This window comes from Natrix helvetica (assembly GCF_964273705.1).
Source record: "Natrix helvetica genome assembly, chromosome: 3".
Lineage (NCBI taxonomy): Eukaryota > Metazoa > Chordata > Lepidosauria > Squamata > Natricidae > Natrix > Natrix helvetica.
This window is the reverse complement of record NC_138549.1, coordinates 161,462,418-161,479,236: the sequence shown is the minus strand read 5'-3', so window position 1 is coordinate 161,479,236 and position 16,819 is coordinate 161,462,418. Positions and strand designations below refer to the sequence as shown.

Genomic DNA, 16,819 nt, shown 5'->3' with positions numbered 1-16,819 from the left:
TTCCGACTGGGTGTTTTTTTTTTCCAGACTTCGAGCACCTTTGTCTTTAAGAGGCAGATCCGACATCCCGAACTGTGGGAGGAGCCAGCAGGCTCTTCCCGCCTGCCATTGGGCAGCGGGGGCCGGTCCTGCCCGAGCCTTCTCCCCCCCTCCCCACCCGCCCGCCAGCCTCCCAGTCTACCGCGCCTTCCCCAATAGATTCCTTCCCTCCTCCTCCTCCCCCCCAGCGCGCGCGCGCTTTCCCCCTCCCTCTGGAAAGGGCAGTTCCAGTCTAGCGTTGACGTCACCCCGTCTGTCTGCTTCAGTCTCCTCTCTCTCTCTCTCTTTCTCTTTCCCCCATCTGAAACTGAATCTCCTTGGACTTGAATGAGGAGCAGAGGACGGAGAGGGGGGGGCGGGGCGGAGGAGGGAGAGGAGGAGGAGGAGGGAGGAACTCACATCTTGCCTGGCCAAGGCGAGCGCGAGAGAGGGGAGACGGGGAGAGAGAGAGAAACAAAGTCGCAAGTCTGGTCCGCTCCGTGTGCGAACTTCTAGGTCTGCCGGGGGAAATGGGGGCCGAGCCGCACCTCGCAGAGCTCCAGCCTTCTCTGACCAGCCTCTGAAGCTAGAGACCCACACATCTCTCCTTCCCCCCCCCCCGCCCCCGCCCCGTGAAACTGAGGAGGGTGCTCTTTTTTATGTTGAGATTTCCCCCCCTCCCTCCTTCCTCCGCAAAGGTTTCTCTCTCTCACACACACACACACTCACTCACTCACTCTCTTTTAAAGTCAGTTATATTTGCCTCGGTTTCCTCTCCCGTCTCTTTCTCTCTCTCTCTCTTTCTCTCTCTCTCTCAGCCTTCGGCCCCAACTCCTGCCAGCGCTCCCGTCTTTATGTCGGGCTTCCCGGAGACCTTTTGAGGTCTCGCCGCTCCTTTTGTTTCTCCGGCTGATTTTTTTTTAAATGTATAACTTGATGGGTCTCAACAATACCGGCGGACCTAACCAGCCTAATGTCTCCTGTACTTGTAACTGCAAACGGTCTTTGTTTCAGAGTATGGAGATCAGTAAGTACTTCTTCGATTTATTTTTATTGCCCTTACAGTTCCTTCCGTGTCTCGCACTCTCTCTCTCTCTTCCCCCCCTCTCTCTGCCTTTTCCTCCCTCTCTCTTTCTCCCTCTCTTTCTACCTTTCCTTCTTTCTGCCTTTCCCCCTCTCCCTCTCCCCCTCCCTTTCTGCTTCCCCCCTCTCTGTCTTTCTGTCTCCCCCCCCTCTCTCTCATTTTTCTCTCTCCCTACTTTGGGGGATGGGGGCGGAATTTGGATCCAGACAGCGACCTGCCCGATCGCCTTACGTGGTTCCGTCCGGGGAAATGCGATCCAGACTTTCCAAGCGTCTGAAATGCGATCTAGACTTTCCCCGCCGTCCCTCTTCTGCAGCTTCGTCCGAGGGGGGGGGGAGGTCCGATCCTGCGGCTTTTAACGCGTAAAGAAAACCCTCCGGGCGAACAGTTTTGTCCTTCTTACCAAGAGTCTGAGACTTGGGTGGCTTAAGTTATCTTACGTCCCACCCCCCCTCTTACAACCTTCAGCCTTTTTCCCCCTCTCTTGTAACCCACTCCTCTTTTCTCCTACCTCTCCGCCCCTTCCCTCCATTTCCTCCCCTTCAAAAGTTGCGTTTCTTGCAATCCGGGGCGCATCGTTTCGTCCCTTCCTCTCCCTCTCCCTCTCTCTCCTTCCCTCTCTCCTTCCCTCTCTCTCTCACTCTCTTTCTATTTCTCCCTCCCTCCCTCTTTCTCTCTCTCTCTGTCTGTCGGATAGCGTCTTTCCCTGCAGATTGTTGCGTACCGTATCTGCAGTGGGCAACGTTAGTCGTTTGCAATCATAAAGCAGGAAAACCGAGTTGGTTTGGAGCGCGCGGGAGAGGGAGAAATTTCAGTTCGGATCAAATCCTCCCGCTTGGTTTGTGTGTGTTGCCCTTCAGCTTCGCCGGCGGGGCTGCGGGAGACGGAAGGCAGAGGGGAGGGGAGAGAGATGGCGGGAGAGAGCGAGAGAGAGGCGAGCGGAGTCGTTCCATTGATCGGCCCGTTCCGTTCGCGCTCCGGAGACCCAAAGGACCGTGGGAACGCGCCGGGGAAGGTTTTCCAGGCTGGTTGTCTGGCTGGGCTGCGCGGCTGAATCTCTCCCCACCCCCTTTAGGAGAGGAAAAGGAGCCGAAAACGAGGGGGTGGGGGTGACTCGATCCTCCCCAGTGAGTTTTGATCGCCCCGGGAACTTTGTTCCCAAGCCAGACGGTAAAACAGCCTGTTCGGGCTATTTAAAGCACACGCTGGATTGGAGGTTCCAACCGGCGAGCCGGGGAGATCTCTTCTCCCAAGACTAGACAGCACCGTCTTTTGGGATTTATTGTCGCTGCCTCTGGGATTTTCGTCCCCCCGCCTCCCTAAATTGCCTTCCTGCAATCTGCTGCTCTTCCTGAACTTTGCAGATGGGAGTCCCCTTCCCCTCCAGACCCTTCCCTTCCAGCTGACCTAAACCGTTTTGTACGAATAACTCTTTCAACCTTCGAGGATATTTATATGCACCTCCCGCTCTTCTTTTGCAATGATTTCATGCTTTGCTTTATGGAAAGAGAAGCCCTTGATTTTTTTTTAAAAAAATATTATGATTATTATTTTGTTCCTGAAGCTTTAGATTGAATAGGTGACAATTCTGTGGAGGCGAAGCCTCCTTGGCTAAAGACAGTATATCTTTGGCCCCCAACACTAGAATAGGACTGTGAGAGTTTGTGAGCGTAGCCCAGCAGTGTTGGGAACAGAGGACTAAAGCTGACTGATGGTGAGTTGTGGTCTGATCCAATAGGACTTTTTTTTAAAGCTTTGCTGGGCTCTGTCACAGTTCTGGCTCCAAAGTTGTGGCGAAGGATACTTATAGCCAGCACATCGTGACATGACAGAATAATTGTTTAGCCATTAAGGCATCTCACCAAGGAGTCTTGCGTATGTGTTGAGAATGCAAACTGTTATGTCCGGCAAACCAGAATTTGTGACTATAAATAGTAATCACTCTGTCTGAGAAGTAGATTACAGCTCTGTCTAGCCTGTGGAAAGACTAAGTCAGACAAAGTTAGTCTCCCCCCTCCCTCCCCAGTGTTTCTGTGCCTGTAAAGACAGCTAAGTAAATATATTGTCACAGAGTTCCCGATATTTAAAGGAATAACATCAATTCTCTTTCCTGCCCACATCTGCATTTTATTCTGTTCTGCGGTCATAACAGATCTTTGTTACAGTTCCAAAAAAAGAAAAGGAAAAAAGGGGGCAGGGGGAATTGGATGAGAGAAGAGCTTTTTAAACATTTTTGCTGTTCTGGTGATGGAGAAATTGTTTCCCTCCTATCCATAACTTAGACCTGAGCTCTGTTGGTTACAGTGAGACTTCCTATTTTCTTGGCATGTCTGACTTTGCTTGGTAAGCAGAAAACTGTTCTCCAATTCTTCTTTTCTAGTCTGTAATATTATGGACAAAAATTGCCATTCCCTGCCATTTTTAAATTATCCAACACAGTAAGGCATTGGGGAAATGCCCAGAACTGGAATATTTAAAGTACTGCATCGTTGTGATGAATTTGGCTGATTGCCTCTTCTCCCCTTTTTTCTGGTAAAGGATCTGCTGTTTAAACTCAATCGATGCAAAAAATGCACCCAGTACATGGCCATACCCTCCTTATTTATGAGCCTGCCAGTGCCCTTGATGTATCTACTACATCACAGATTCCCAGACACAGCAGGCTAATAATTATTGTGGAACAGTGTCGTCTTCTCCCCTCTGTCAGAGATGTTAGTGTACAATTATTTCTTCTTTAAAATCAGCTAATTAAAAATCAATGTCCATGGAAAATGTGATTCCTCTAAATATTGCAGCAATTAAAATGGATGTTTCTCCCCTTTGCTGCTAGATAGATAGAGTGTCCTTTTTTTTCTTTGGCTGCAGGTCTTGACTGTTTACCTACCCAAAGATTCCCAACACCCGACAATATTTTCTTTGCTAATAAAAATACGTATGGAGCTTCTGTCTGCTATGTATTATATCGCCAAATGTTTGCCTCCCTTTTTTTCCCAGGGCTTGTCTATATATTTTTCTTTTCCTTTCAAATTCATCACCTTTATTTTCAGTTCCTTCCTCTCAGCTAATCAGCTGTAATGATGTTTTGGCTGACACAAGGCAGTCTCGTTAATTTAGTTGTCTGCTCTTCCAAATAGACTTCATTTCTCACTCCTGATGAAGTGATACTCAGGGGATTTCGACCTGCAAGGTTAGCATTAAGACGAACAACATTCAATATGTAATATGCATATAAAATGCATGCATTCTTTAGCTGTCAAGACAGGCAGGAGTGAAATGGGAGAGGGACTCATTTTTGCAAGCTGATTTTGACATAGTCTTCTTTTTAAAAAATGCTTTTGAACAAATAAATTTGCCTGAATCTGTTGCAACTTTCAGATCTCTTAATTGGGGATGGGAAATATGTGCGCTTGTGCTTATGTGTGTTTATGTGCATTATATTTGAGGTTATTGCAAAATCTACTCCATATGTTATTGGGTTTTTTTTAAGAGTAAACCCCATTTCAAATTTCTGGAATCTATTTTCCAAATTGTCCTGTCAAAATGAAAAACGCCCTGAAACAATTTCCCATAGTCTGGTGCCATTCAAATATGTTGAACTGGGAGGGTTGATTGACATGAATTCTACCCCAAGACATAAGATAGGAATCAGATTTAGAAAGCCTCCATTAAAACACTTTTCACTGCCCAGGTTGCAATAAAAGTCACCGTGGAACTACTCCATATTAAATAGGTTCTGATGAATATCACTAGAGTGCTTCACTCTGTGTATATGGATTAATACCCAAATATCAATTCCAGACATAATATGCGAACTAGAATGTATATGAATGTCATAATGTTCCACCATAGATATCAAAGATATCGCTGAATACGAGTGGCTATGTCTTATGGCGTTCTTCTCCCTCTGTAGCTGAGAAACGAACTTAATTTTTTAGTTGATAGACACTGCAAGGGGAGAAAAGAATATCCCAAAATATCAGTCCCGCCTTCAACCTTCCATTGAAGGACAAAGTCTTCTAAAGACAGACAGCAGGCGTTTCTTGTTGGGAACCATTTATCCTTTTTCCAAATTTTTGCTTGAAACTTGAATTAGGTTTTCAGGATCCTCTTTTAATGTTGGCAACTAATATGGAAAACTGTTGGGAGTTCGTTTAAGATTGACTTTGGGCAAGAGCACAATAGAGTATTATGTGTATTAAGTCTAATGAAGAGCTTTGGATTTTGCATGTTTATTCTCAGTAGTATTGGCTCAAACGCAAAAGAAATTTAACCGGAAGTAAGTTTCCTTAAACTCATTTCCGATTTACCAGATATGCCTGTGCTTGCTTTGGATCCAGGCACTAAATCCCTGCCTTGTAATTTAAGATGACCCCTTTTTGAAATGTTAAGCATTACTTGAAATAAACCACCCTTAAAACGTTAACCTTGGTGTTTCAGCCTTTATGGCTGAAATAGTAAGCTGATATGACACTTTTTAAAATATGCAATGAGCTTTAAAGTCTTTTCTTTGTTCTCTTTGATGTTTGGATTTATTTTTTTATACTGATTTTCCCCTCCATTAATTAATTTAGAATTACTTCCACAATAATTCTATCAATAATTGCTAAGGTTATTAAAATCTACCTTTAACAGTGGCAGAAAGGTCACCTTAAAGCCACTTATGACTTGTTCAATAATATGATCTAATGGCTTCAGCAGGTGGCAGGATTGGCTGACCTTATCTGAGCTAGGAAGCTAAGCAGAGTTGGCCCTGGCTATTCTTTGGATGGGCCAGACAATTCCATCCTGGAAGAAGACAATAGCCATATTCTTCCACACAGTCCCCAATATTGTGGCCAAGGAAAATGGATGGACATATTGATGCAGTCCACCTCTGTTGAAAGGAGCCTTTACAACCTAATAGCGGCATTCATAGAATACACTAAACCCAAATGAGCAAAACACAGTTGCTGTGTTGAGATTAAATACAGTCCCCGAATTATGGTGCAAGATGACAAATCTGATTCCCACAATATTCTATGATAATGGCAAGTCTCTCACATGTTGTAGCATGAACCATCCCATCCTTTTCACTCCCTGGTCTGTTGTATGAATTCAGTTAATATATGTTAAGGGATCATTGAGCCACATCAGCATCAATATACATACGTACATACATACATACATACATACATACATACATACATACATACATACATACATACATACATACATACAAGAGGTGGGTTGCTCCTGGTTCAGTTCGGATCAGGTGAATCGATAGTAACGGCAGCGGGAAGCTCCACCCACCCGTCCAGATGCTTCTGTGCATGCGAGCGAACCGATAGTAAAAAAATTAGCAACCCACCACTGATACATACATACAATGTGAGGGAGGGAAGCGAGAGGAGAGAGAGGAAAGGGAGAGGGGGGGCATGCAGAGGGAACAAATATAGACATGGACACATAGAGAAAGAAGTAGAAATCTATTTCAGTTTTGCTGAAACCCTGGCTTCAAATCTGGAAGCCAGTGGGGGGAAAAAAAGAAGATTCTACAATGGTCTAATAAATATCTCCTTTTTAAGGGGTTAACCTCGCTGTGTATGCTTGAATCCACATGTAGGTTAATTGGGAAGAGTGGGGTTCAGCTCGGCTTTCATTTCATTTTAGCACCTGCAGACAGGAATTAGCCAGCTTCCCTCTTGCCTTCTTGAATGAGTCTTAAACAGAGTCTCTTTTCCACCCCCCTCCTCCCTTTCCAAGTTCAAAGTCTTGACTACTGTACAGACCGGCAAGTACTCTGACCCAGTGTAACAACTGTTCATTGTGTGACGCTTTCCTAGCAGCCAGACATCTCTGATGTGGTCCTAATCAGTCAGACAAAGTGAAATGAGGTCAAGAGAGTGCATGCTATTGGCAGTGTCTGGAAATAACAAATAGTTCACAATGGTAGATTAAGGCCACGTCTTTCTTCCATCCGCCAGGCTTCTGATGGTTCCTAGGAATAATTAATTCTGTGTACTGACTCCATTCTTTTTCTCTGGGGATTTATTTGTGCAAGCTTTCTTAAAACAGGGCAGTTGTTTCAGTGGAGTAAAAGTTATATTTCAGCAGAGGTATGTGTGCCTGAAAAATAGCTGTTTGATTCTTTTTGTGTAAAAGTTTTAATTCCTTAACCGCTTTGCTTTCCTGCATATTTCCTTTATGGTCTGCTCAGTTCTTTCAGGTGGTTTTGCAATAATTTAGATTCTGCTCATGAAAGAGCCTCCTTTGAGAAGATTCATAACATAGAAGATATAGATGCATGTGTTACATTAAATTATAATTCCTTTAACCATGGATGGATGAAGAAACCGTAGAAGCCGGTTAACTAGTTGTATGGATGCAATCGCTAGATTTTCACCTGCTCTGTTTAAGAGTCTTCTGCAGAAACAGTTCATTTTACTACTTATTGCTGCCTAAGGTTGTCGAGCAGTGGATCCACATAATATGAGAAGCTACAACTGCCCCAGATATTGGCTACATGGATTATGGATACAGATAGCCTTCTGCTATTTTTTATCTCACAATCCTAAACTTCCCAGATTTTATTTGCTCTTGCATTGGTCAGTGCACCACAGTCCCAATCTCAATTTCTCTTGATTTTCATGTTGACGCCATTCAAAGCATAATTCCCGCACTATACTAAGCTGTAATGTGACTTGTTTATTTTTTTCATTTAAACTGATATGTAAAAGGCAGCAAAGTTTGTAAACAAAGGATGTATAGTTTTGGATTGCATAAATGAGGACATCATCTTGTTACCTTGGTATTATTGCCATATCGTGATTATACCCCAGCTTTATCTGCTTCTTCAAATGTTTATCTTTTAGCATGTAATTGTTCTTACTCTTAGTCACTTATCCCGCCTTCCTAAGGTTCTCCTCATGAGACCCTCCCAATCTAAATTATTTTAATATCTCTTCAGAGACCCTCTCTTTCAAGCCTCCTTCTGCCCAGGCTCTTTTGTCCAAATGATAAAAGAGACTTCTGGTTTTCCTTTCATATTTTTGGGCTGGTTCCCAGTTTTCAACTTCGTCCCAGAACTGTACCGCATGTAGGTCCATTCCATGAGCAATGAAACATTCTGTTCCTCTAAAGCAAGGGGTCAGCAATCCACGGCTCTGAAGCCACATGTGGCTCTTTCATCTCTCTGCTGTGGCTCCCTGTTGTCAGTCAGCATCACAATTTTGAGAGCAGCTTCCGGTTGGGGGGGGGGAAGCAGGGGGCGCCAGGGGGAGACTCTATGGCAAGGGGCAGGTTTTCCGGTCAGTTCCACAATTGATAGGGCTTTCGGTTAGTACAGATAGAGGAAAAAGGATGCTGCGCTAGGAGGAGACTCTATGGTGGGGAAACCGGATTTTCGGTTGGCTCCAGAATTGAGTGGGGGGCTTCCGGTTAGGACCTTTGTGGCTCTTTTGAGTGTTTAAGGTTGCCGACCCCTGCTCTAAAGCCATGAAGCTGCAGACAGAATTGAATGCAAATTGGCCTTCTTTACTATAGATTAGAAGAAGGAGCTGCTTATTCATCTACCAAGAATTTAAAACAAAGGCCAAACTCCAAAGAACATATTGTGTCTTAATGCAATGTGCCAATGAATTCTCTATAAAGGATAGTTCAGCCTGATTTCTTTTTAAAGCTTGGATGGAAGATGCCGGCACGGTTGGGGAGAAATTGGAATGAAAGCTTCCTATCCTTTCCACATGGCGGGAAGAAACCCAGCTAACACCAACACTGTTCGTATTTGCAGCAAGTTGAGTTTGTTTCAGGTCTTCACAGTCCAATGACTTTTTATAACTGCGGTTATCTACATAGAATCATGTTTATATTCCTCTAGGGAACTTATTTAATCATCAGGTATCTGTCTGGAGCAGCTTGAGCTTCCAAATTGGCAGCATTTCTATATAAAAATGTTAATTTCTTTCCTCAAAACTTCAAACAGTGTTTTGTACATTGCTGCTCTCTGCCTCATGTTGATTAGCAGAAAATAGCCAGTTAGGAGGTTATTAATCTGAGTGATCTGTCTAGGTAAATAGGTCCTGGGTGCTTTTTAGAAAGAGCATGTACATTAAAAAATCCCTTTGTTGATATGTGTAAGATTAGAAATATTCCCTGAACGGAATATTCCCTGAATGGGCTTCTAAATATACGTGAACTAAAAATATTGAGTTGGCAGCCATTTAGACTTTCCTGAAAGCTATGGGGAATTGCTGAAGATAACAGTTGGGTCAACGCCGAATCCCGTTAGAGACACTTACAGTGTGCAAGTCAAAAGATAACTCAGTGTTACTGAAAATAGTTGTGTTCAGGAATTGGGAGGATTCCAGCCTGTGCCACAAATTCGCATACAAATACAGATCCTTAATGGGCCTTCAACTTGTGATGTGGATTGATTCCAATATTGATAGGGTAACTTTCACTTTATATTTTGTACTTGTTTGAATCTTTCAATGCTAAAATTAGCCACTAGTCTTGGACTAAGTCTCCGTTTGGAAGGGACTGACTTCACACTGTGTTTGAAGGCCAGCTCAAAAATAAGCAGGGTTGAATCCCTATTGTTAATTGATCCCCAAAACTCATCATGAGGCCAAGCACAGGAGCAATTGAAAAAGTATTGCAAGACCAAAAAAAAATGTAGTTTCCTTTAGGGTTTTAGAAATGGTAGGAACAAGGTCTGCTAATCTTCACTGCCCTGGTAAATCAGCTGCTCGCACTGTTGTAAGCATAGCTAATTACCCATTGCCCAGTAAATGGTTGTTTGTATTCTCAACCAAGATGGCATTTTTGATAGGATTATCTCAGAAGGTTAACCCAACAAGGCACCGTTTGTCTTTCTGAATCCTTTACAAATCCACTCAGGAAATGAAGTGCATTGACTCTAAAACCCACAACTTAGTAACCCATTGCTGAGGCTCTCTTTGTTCTCTGTTCATTGTTCATGTTGGGTTTTCCTTTCCAAAAATCATGATCACACTTTTATGCCCTCACTTTTCAGCATGGAATATAGGACTTACATAAGGAAAGCTAACAGGCATAGATTATCCGATGCCTTCCATCAGCCTTAGCTAACAACAATTACACAAAAGATGCCCATCCAATAAATCAGGAGAGAAGACTGATTTACAACACCAAGGAAATGTCACTAACAGTGATCCTGCAATCAAGCCTTCTTTGTAACAGCTTTCTACCCTTGGAAAAGCCTATCCCCCAAATATTTAAATCATCCCCTCATTAAGTTTTCAAATAGACATTATCCAGGCTAAGGAAACTTCTTCCTGAATTATGAATAGAATAGAATAGAATTAGCATAGAATAGAATAGAATAGAATAGAATAGAATAGAATAGAATAGAATTCTTTATTGGCCAAGTGTGATTGGACACACAAGGAATTTGTCTTTGGTGCATATGCTCTCAGTGTACATAAAAAGACAATATACATTTGTCAAGAATCCTAAGGTACAACACTTAATGATAGTCATAGGGTACAAATAAGCCATCAGGAAACAATATCAATATAAATTGTAAGGATACAAGCAATGACGTTACAGTCCTGCAAGAATCTTTGAACGGAGGATACCAATTTTCTGAAGATGTTAAGAATTGATCATTGGACCATTTGGTAGAAGATTGGACTCAAGAGCCTTGAATGGGCCTTTTCAGCTCCGATTTTATTCACTTCTACTCTCACCTTCTAAACCACAGATGTCAAACTCTAGGCTCGGTGGCCAGATCCAGGCCACAGAGTACTTAGATCTGGCCTGCGGGGCCGCCCTGGAAAAGCAAAGGACCAGCCCCTGGTGCTTCTGCCAGCCAAAATGGGCTCTCAAGCTTCCGCATGCAGCCTTCCCAAGCTCCATTTTCACTGGCAGAGGGTTGCAGGAGGCCGTGGCAGCTGAAAATGGAGCTTGGGAGCCTGTTTTCGCTGGCTGAGCACTCGGGCCATCACAGTCACTCCCAACAGGAGTGATGTCGAGCTGGCCATGCCCCCCCCCCCCCGAGGTAAAACACAACCCTGATGCGGCCCTCAATGAAATTGAGTTTGCTACCCCTGTTCTAAACTCTACTGGGGTATTTTTACTGCTAAAGTTAAAAGGGTATTAAAGCAATATCCAGGCTTCCTTTTTTCCTTACATCAAAAGCATACATTTATCTTGAACCTCTAAAATGAAGAATCGTCCTATGTTTGTTTATGCTTTCTTTCCCCAACCGAAAGCAAAAGTGGCTCCTACATTTATGTAAATCAGATATAACTACTCAAGGTGCCCAAGCTGTATGAGTGTGCTTGAAATTTCTAGAATGCTTCACAAAGAATATTTTTTATGTTTTCAAAACATTGAAACCCCTGCTTTGAGGATCCTAAGCGTTAGGGTTGGTTATGAGGATGAGGATTATGGAGGATGATTAAGAGCCTGTGGTGTCGCAGTGGTTAGAATGCAGTATTGCAGGCTAACTCTGCATTCCCACCGCCAGGAGTTCGATCCTTGCTGGCTCAAGGTTGGCTCAGCCTTTCATCCTTTTCCAGGTTGGTAAATTGAGGACCCAGATTGTTGGGGGCAATATGCTGACTCTGTAAACCGCTTAGAGAGGGCTGTAAAGCACTGTAAAGCGGTATATAAGTCTAATTGCTGTGCTATTACATGCCATCAAGTCATTGTTGACTCTTTACTAAGCACATAGGTGTTTTTTCTCCATGATAACCTGCCACTATCTGATACTAGAGCTCTTCCAACAGTGCACTCATCACTACTATTGGGGACTGAATAAAACTTTGACTTCTGTCTGTGTTGATAACAATTGCCAATACAAGTAGTTCTCAACAGACAACAGTTCATTTAGTGACTGTTCAAAGTTACAACAGCTCTAAAAAAGTGACTTATGACCATTTTTCACACTTACGACCATTGCAGCATAATCCAAATTTGGGCATTTGGTAACTGATATATGATTTATGTCAGGGGTGTCCAAACTTGGGAACTTTAACACTTGTGGACTTCAACTCCCAGACTTCCCCAGCCATGCTGGCTGGGGAATTCTGGGAGTTGAAGTCCACAAGTCTTAAAGTTCCCAAGTTTGGACACCCCTGGCATATTCCATGAACACAAGAGTATTGTTTAGTTAACCCAAGGTTACGTGAATCCAACCATCTCTACTCACTGCTGTAATAATCCTCTGAATTTGCTCATGAGAAAAAACCACAAAGCTATCTGTTACAGAGTGCTGAAGTGTCGTCTAATTTTCTTCATAGCTGAGCATTATTAGAACCACAAAATACAGTACTAAGAATTAGTACCTGAAATATTTTTTCTTCTTCTTCCCTTTGTACTTCATTTGCCTTTAGGACTGATTCTGGAGTAACCGCTGCCTTGAACTTTATTCTGTCTCCTATGTTTTTTTAACACTGTCATGAAGCTCCTAGGAGCAATTATCTGGAAGAGAGCAATTGACATATAGTTCTGTCTTATCATTTTATCAAATTCAGGTTGGGTAGAAAAATATCCTAAAGCAGTATCCAAACTTGATAATGGTCTGGATGAGTGCCAGTTAAACTAAGCTTCAGTCTGAATAAAACTGAAGTTCTCCTAGGAGGTTATTCATATGGCAAATTACACATTATTATTTGAATTAATATGCTGCCCAACCTCCAAGGGATTCTGGAAAGTTTACAAATTATAATTTACAAATCAAAATAGTACGTAGTTGCTCCAATTCTGGGAGTTGAAGTCCACAAGTCTTAAAGTTCCCAAGTTTGGACACCCCTGATTTATGTGATCAAAATTCAGATAAGCAAATGACTCGTATGTATGACAGTTGCAGTGTCTGAAGGTGATGTGATCCCCTTTTGGGACCTTCTGACAAGCAAAGTCAATGGGGAAACCAGATTTACTTAGCAACCATGTTGCTAATGTAACAACTGCAGTGATTCGCTTAACAAGTATGGCAATAAAGGTCGTAAAATGGGGCAAAGGTCGCTTAACAAATACTTCACTTAGCAAGATAAATTCTGGGCTCAATTGTGGTCATAGGTTGAGGACTACCTGTATTCCCAGACGTTAAACTGGAATGATAAAGAGTTTTATAAGTTAGCGCTGCAAGAAAACAGATTTTCTAGATCTAGATACTCTTTAAATGTAAACAAGTTTACACGGTAGTTGTTGTTTTTTTCCCTTTTGGAAAGAGTGTTTTGGTTTTTCATAAATTGCACTGATCTGTGAAAGCAAAAGCAGATTGTCCAGTGAAGGTTACATTATTAATTTGCTTTGTGTGACAAATTGCCTTAGGTCATACTGTGGCATTACATACAGGATCTTTTCTTATTGGATAACGAATCATTGACTAGTATGCACTTAGAATGGATTGACTCTGCATTTTCTTTAAGCATCATCATTATTAAACTTAGTCACTTACATGACATGATTTTTGCATGATGACTGCAGCTGTCATGTGGGGGCCTGAGAAAATGAGTCTATGACAAAGGAGGGTAGTGAAGGTTACATCTATGAATTTCTTCTATTTACCGTATATACTTGAGTATAAGCCGAATTTTTCAGCCCACTTTTTGGGCTGAAAAATCCACTTCGGCTTATACTCCAGTGAACAAAAAATCCGCGCGACCACCGGCTGCCCCACTCCTCGGCTCCCCCGAACTGTCTCACTAAAGCTTCGCAAAACGAACCGGAAACCAACGGACGCACATGACCCCGCTAGAGTGAAACGCCGCCCACGCTTTCCCTTCCTAGCGTTTTCCCCCCCTCCCGTAGCTCTCGCAATCCGTGACGGAACTGATCGCCGAAACCACGTTTTGCAAGCGGAGGAGGAAGAGGAGTGCCTTGGGAGCGGGTGTCCTGGTCAGCGGGGGAGGATCCGAGGGTGCTGGTAGGGGGTTTACAGCAAAGAAGTGGGATGGAGTGTCAGGGGAGCCGAGTTGGCAGAGGGGAGGGTGGCGCTGGAAGCGCGTTGTGTATCGCGGTGATCACGGTAAATATATATATAGATAGATGTATGTAAAAAAAGTACCGGTTTTCTATTCGTGTTTATGTGTATACAGTCCCATCGCACTCCTCTTTTCCACATGCCTCAATTAAAGCAATTTTATTGTTATCTAGCTGCTGCATTTCCCAGCCTCGGCTTATACTCGAGTCAATAACTTTTTCCAGTTTTTTGGGGTAAAATTAGGGGTCTCGGCTTATACTCGAGTCGGCTTATACTCAAGTATATACGGTAATTTCAGGTTGTAGTAGCCCAAGAACTCTATGAAATGGATACTTTGGTGGGCAGTATTTGTAGGAAGGGTGACACATCCCTACCGCATTGGACTCATTTATTAAGAGTTTTCTATCTGTTACACTGAATCTGAAGGCAAATTAATATACACCGGTTGGTATTTCAAGCTGTAGTCAGCAAGTGAATTGCGAACTGACAGTAGAGGAAAGATGAGCCGAAGTCTTCCTGCCTAAAGCATCTTGGGTTCTGACCGAGGCTTCCCAAGAGCATGAAGCAAACTCCTTGTCCCGACAAAAACCCCTTTTATTAATTTACTGTGAATTCTGTTCATTCACATCCAGCTAAGTCTTTCAAGGGAGGATTTACAGTCACAGACCTTATCTGGCTTGGAGAGCTGACAGGCCGATATCTGCAAAACTTGGCAAGGAGTTTTGGAGAGTCACAAACAAATTAAGCGAACTAATTGTCTCCCGCAAACTCTACTCCCCTTTTGCTCCTCTTATATTTCCTCTGGGAGGGGCCATTCAACATCCACCTGTGGTCTTACTCCCAAGTCGACCCCTGTTCTTTAGCTGTTCCCTTCCTCTGGCAATTCTGTGCATGTGCACACTGGGAACAGGCTCCAGCTGTTCGTCTGCCTCACTGATGTCTGACTCTGAAGGCAGTTGATAACTGGCATACGGCTCTGGCCCCCCTCTCTGTCTCTGACACAGAGCCCTCTTCAGAGCCTTCCCCAGACTCCAGGACTGGCCCATATTCCTCCCCAACCTCTTCATTGTCCGAATCTGCTTCCAGCTCCATTGGTCACTGGTGGGCCACAACATCTTGTTTCTCAGAGCAGCGACCTAAATGTTTTTCAGAACCCCGCAAGGAGGATGTAACCCTAATATTCCTCACTACCCTCTTTTTTTCTGCTGTTGCTCAAAAACCTGGGAAGTTTACACAGCCATTATAGCTAATAACCATTGATAGATCTCTCCTCCATTAACCAGTTTTTTTCCCCCCATCCACCATATCCTATCGCAATGGATTTTGTAATATAGAGGTTAATCGTTTTTTTTTTACTTTGCTTTCGCTCAACCAGATCAATTTGCCCTGTGTCCCCTTTTTTAGTTTCTGTACACTGTGCAAGATTTATAAAATTCTAGCAAAATATACCTTAGTTGCTCTTCATCCTTTAAGTTTGGTTTTGATTTTGGATAACTCCAATGTTTAATTCAGCATCTTAAATCATTTTAGTTACTTGCCCCTGGGTGATTTTTTTTCCCCTTTTTCTTTTCCTTCAAAAGAAGATGACTAAAATGCGGTACTGTGCTCCTCAGCTGCTTATGTCTTCCAAATCTCAGGTTTTGTTCTACTGCTTCCTGGCCCAACATGCAAACGACTTCTAGTAATAAATCTGTAGCTCATGAATCAACTTTACTTAGCCTTATGCAAAGGGCATGAGTAATTTCTTTGTTCCTTTCATTTCCCCCCCCCCTCCCCTGTCAAGCTTTGCAGTTGGTATCTATAGAAGGCCAAAGGTATAGCTTTATGGAAAGCATGAGTCATCCATTGGTCTGTCTGTCAACTAGTTATCTTTCAGTCATTCTGCGGAGCTGCCACTAGCCAAGAGTGAATCATACATGGCTAAGTGCACAAACAGACAGGGTCATGTTCATCTCCAGAAACTTTTCAGATCTATTTATGGTGACGGGAAAAGAGGTGGGTGTATGAAGGGTGATGGAACGGGTGCCATTTACCATGGTGAATAAACCAGTTGGGTAATGCTAACCGTTACATAAACACATCTTTCTGGGCGTAGCTCAATGCTTTCGTGTCCATTAATCTTTAATCTGTCTTAAAGTAGGCTAAGTCACTTTGATGTAAGGTAGCTGAACCTTTTAATTTTGACATGTGCATTGCGTGTGCATTCGCTGTTCAATGTAAATTGTTCTTTGCGCATGCGCAGAACAATTTACAGTGAACTGTGCACACACAGTCATTAAAACCCAAAGTGGTGGTGGCCCAGCGGCAGTGAGGGAACTGGTTTGCCGGCATGGCAGGCCTGGGTCACTGCCAGTTCTGCGACCCAAGCCTGAATTACGGGTTGGGCCGAACCAGGCCAAACCGGGAGCAACACCCACCTCTGACCCATTCCTGCAAATGTTCTTTGTATCTTTCATCTTCCAGTCCCCTAATCATCTTTATTGCTCTTCTCTGCATTCTTTACAGAGTCCAACATATTTTTTTGTATTGTGGTGACCAAAATTGAATCTCCCTCTGTCTCCTTCTCTCCATCTGCAACAGTGAGATGGGCAGCATATAAGTTTAATCAATAAATACATCTTCACCTGTAGGCAGCTTTAGCTAAAGAGAAGAAAGCTATGGATGGTTCTATCAGAAGCTCTCTGGCCTGGGGAGACGTCCTCGCCCAAACATGCATGGCTGGAGATGATATCTCCTCCTCCCATCCCAGTTTCCCTCTAGTAATCCAT

At 43.3% G+C, this 16,819-nt stretch overlaps 1 protein-coding gene across 2 annotated transcripts in view; it reads left to right on the top strand.

Moving 5' to 3' along the window:
- The first annotated feature begins 310 nt into the window (after nucleotides 1–310).
- PMEPA1 (prostate transmembrane protein, androgen induced 1) overlaps nucleotides 311–16,819 on the top strand; it is an 84,198-nt gene continuing 67,689 nt past the window's right edge. Inside the window, exon 1 of one of the 2 annotated variants that reach the window (XM_081948888.1) lies at nucleotides 311–1,045. In XM_081948888.1, coding sequence (XP_081805014.1) covers nucleotides 943–1,045 — 103 coding nt within the window. In that variant the 5' untranslated portion in view covers nucleotides 311–942. The remainder of the gene's footprint in view (nucleotides 1,046–16,819) is intronic. The other variant, XM_081948887.1, reaches the window with a different exon arrangement.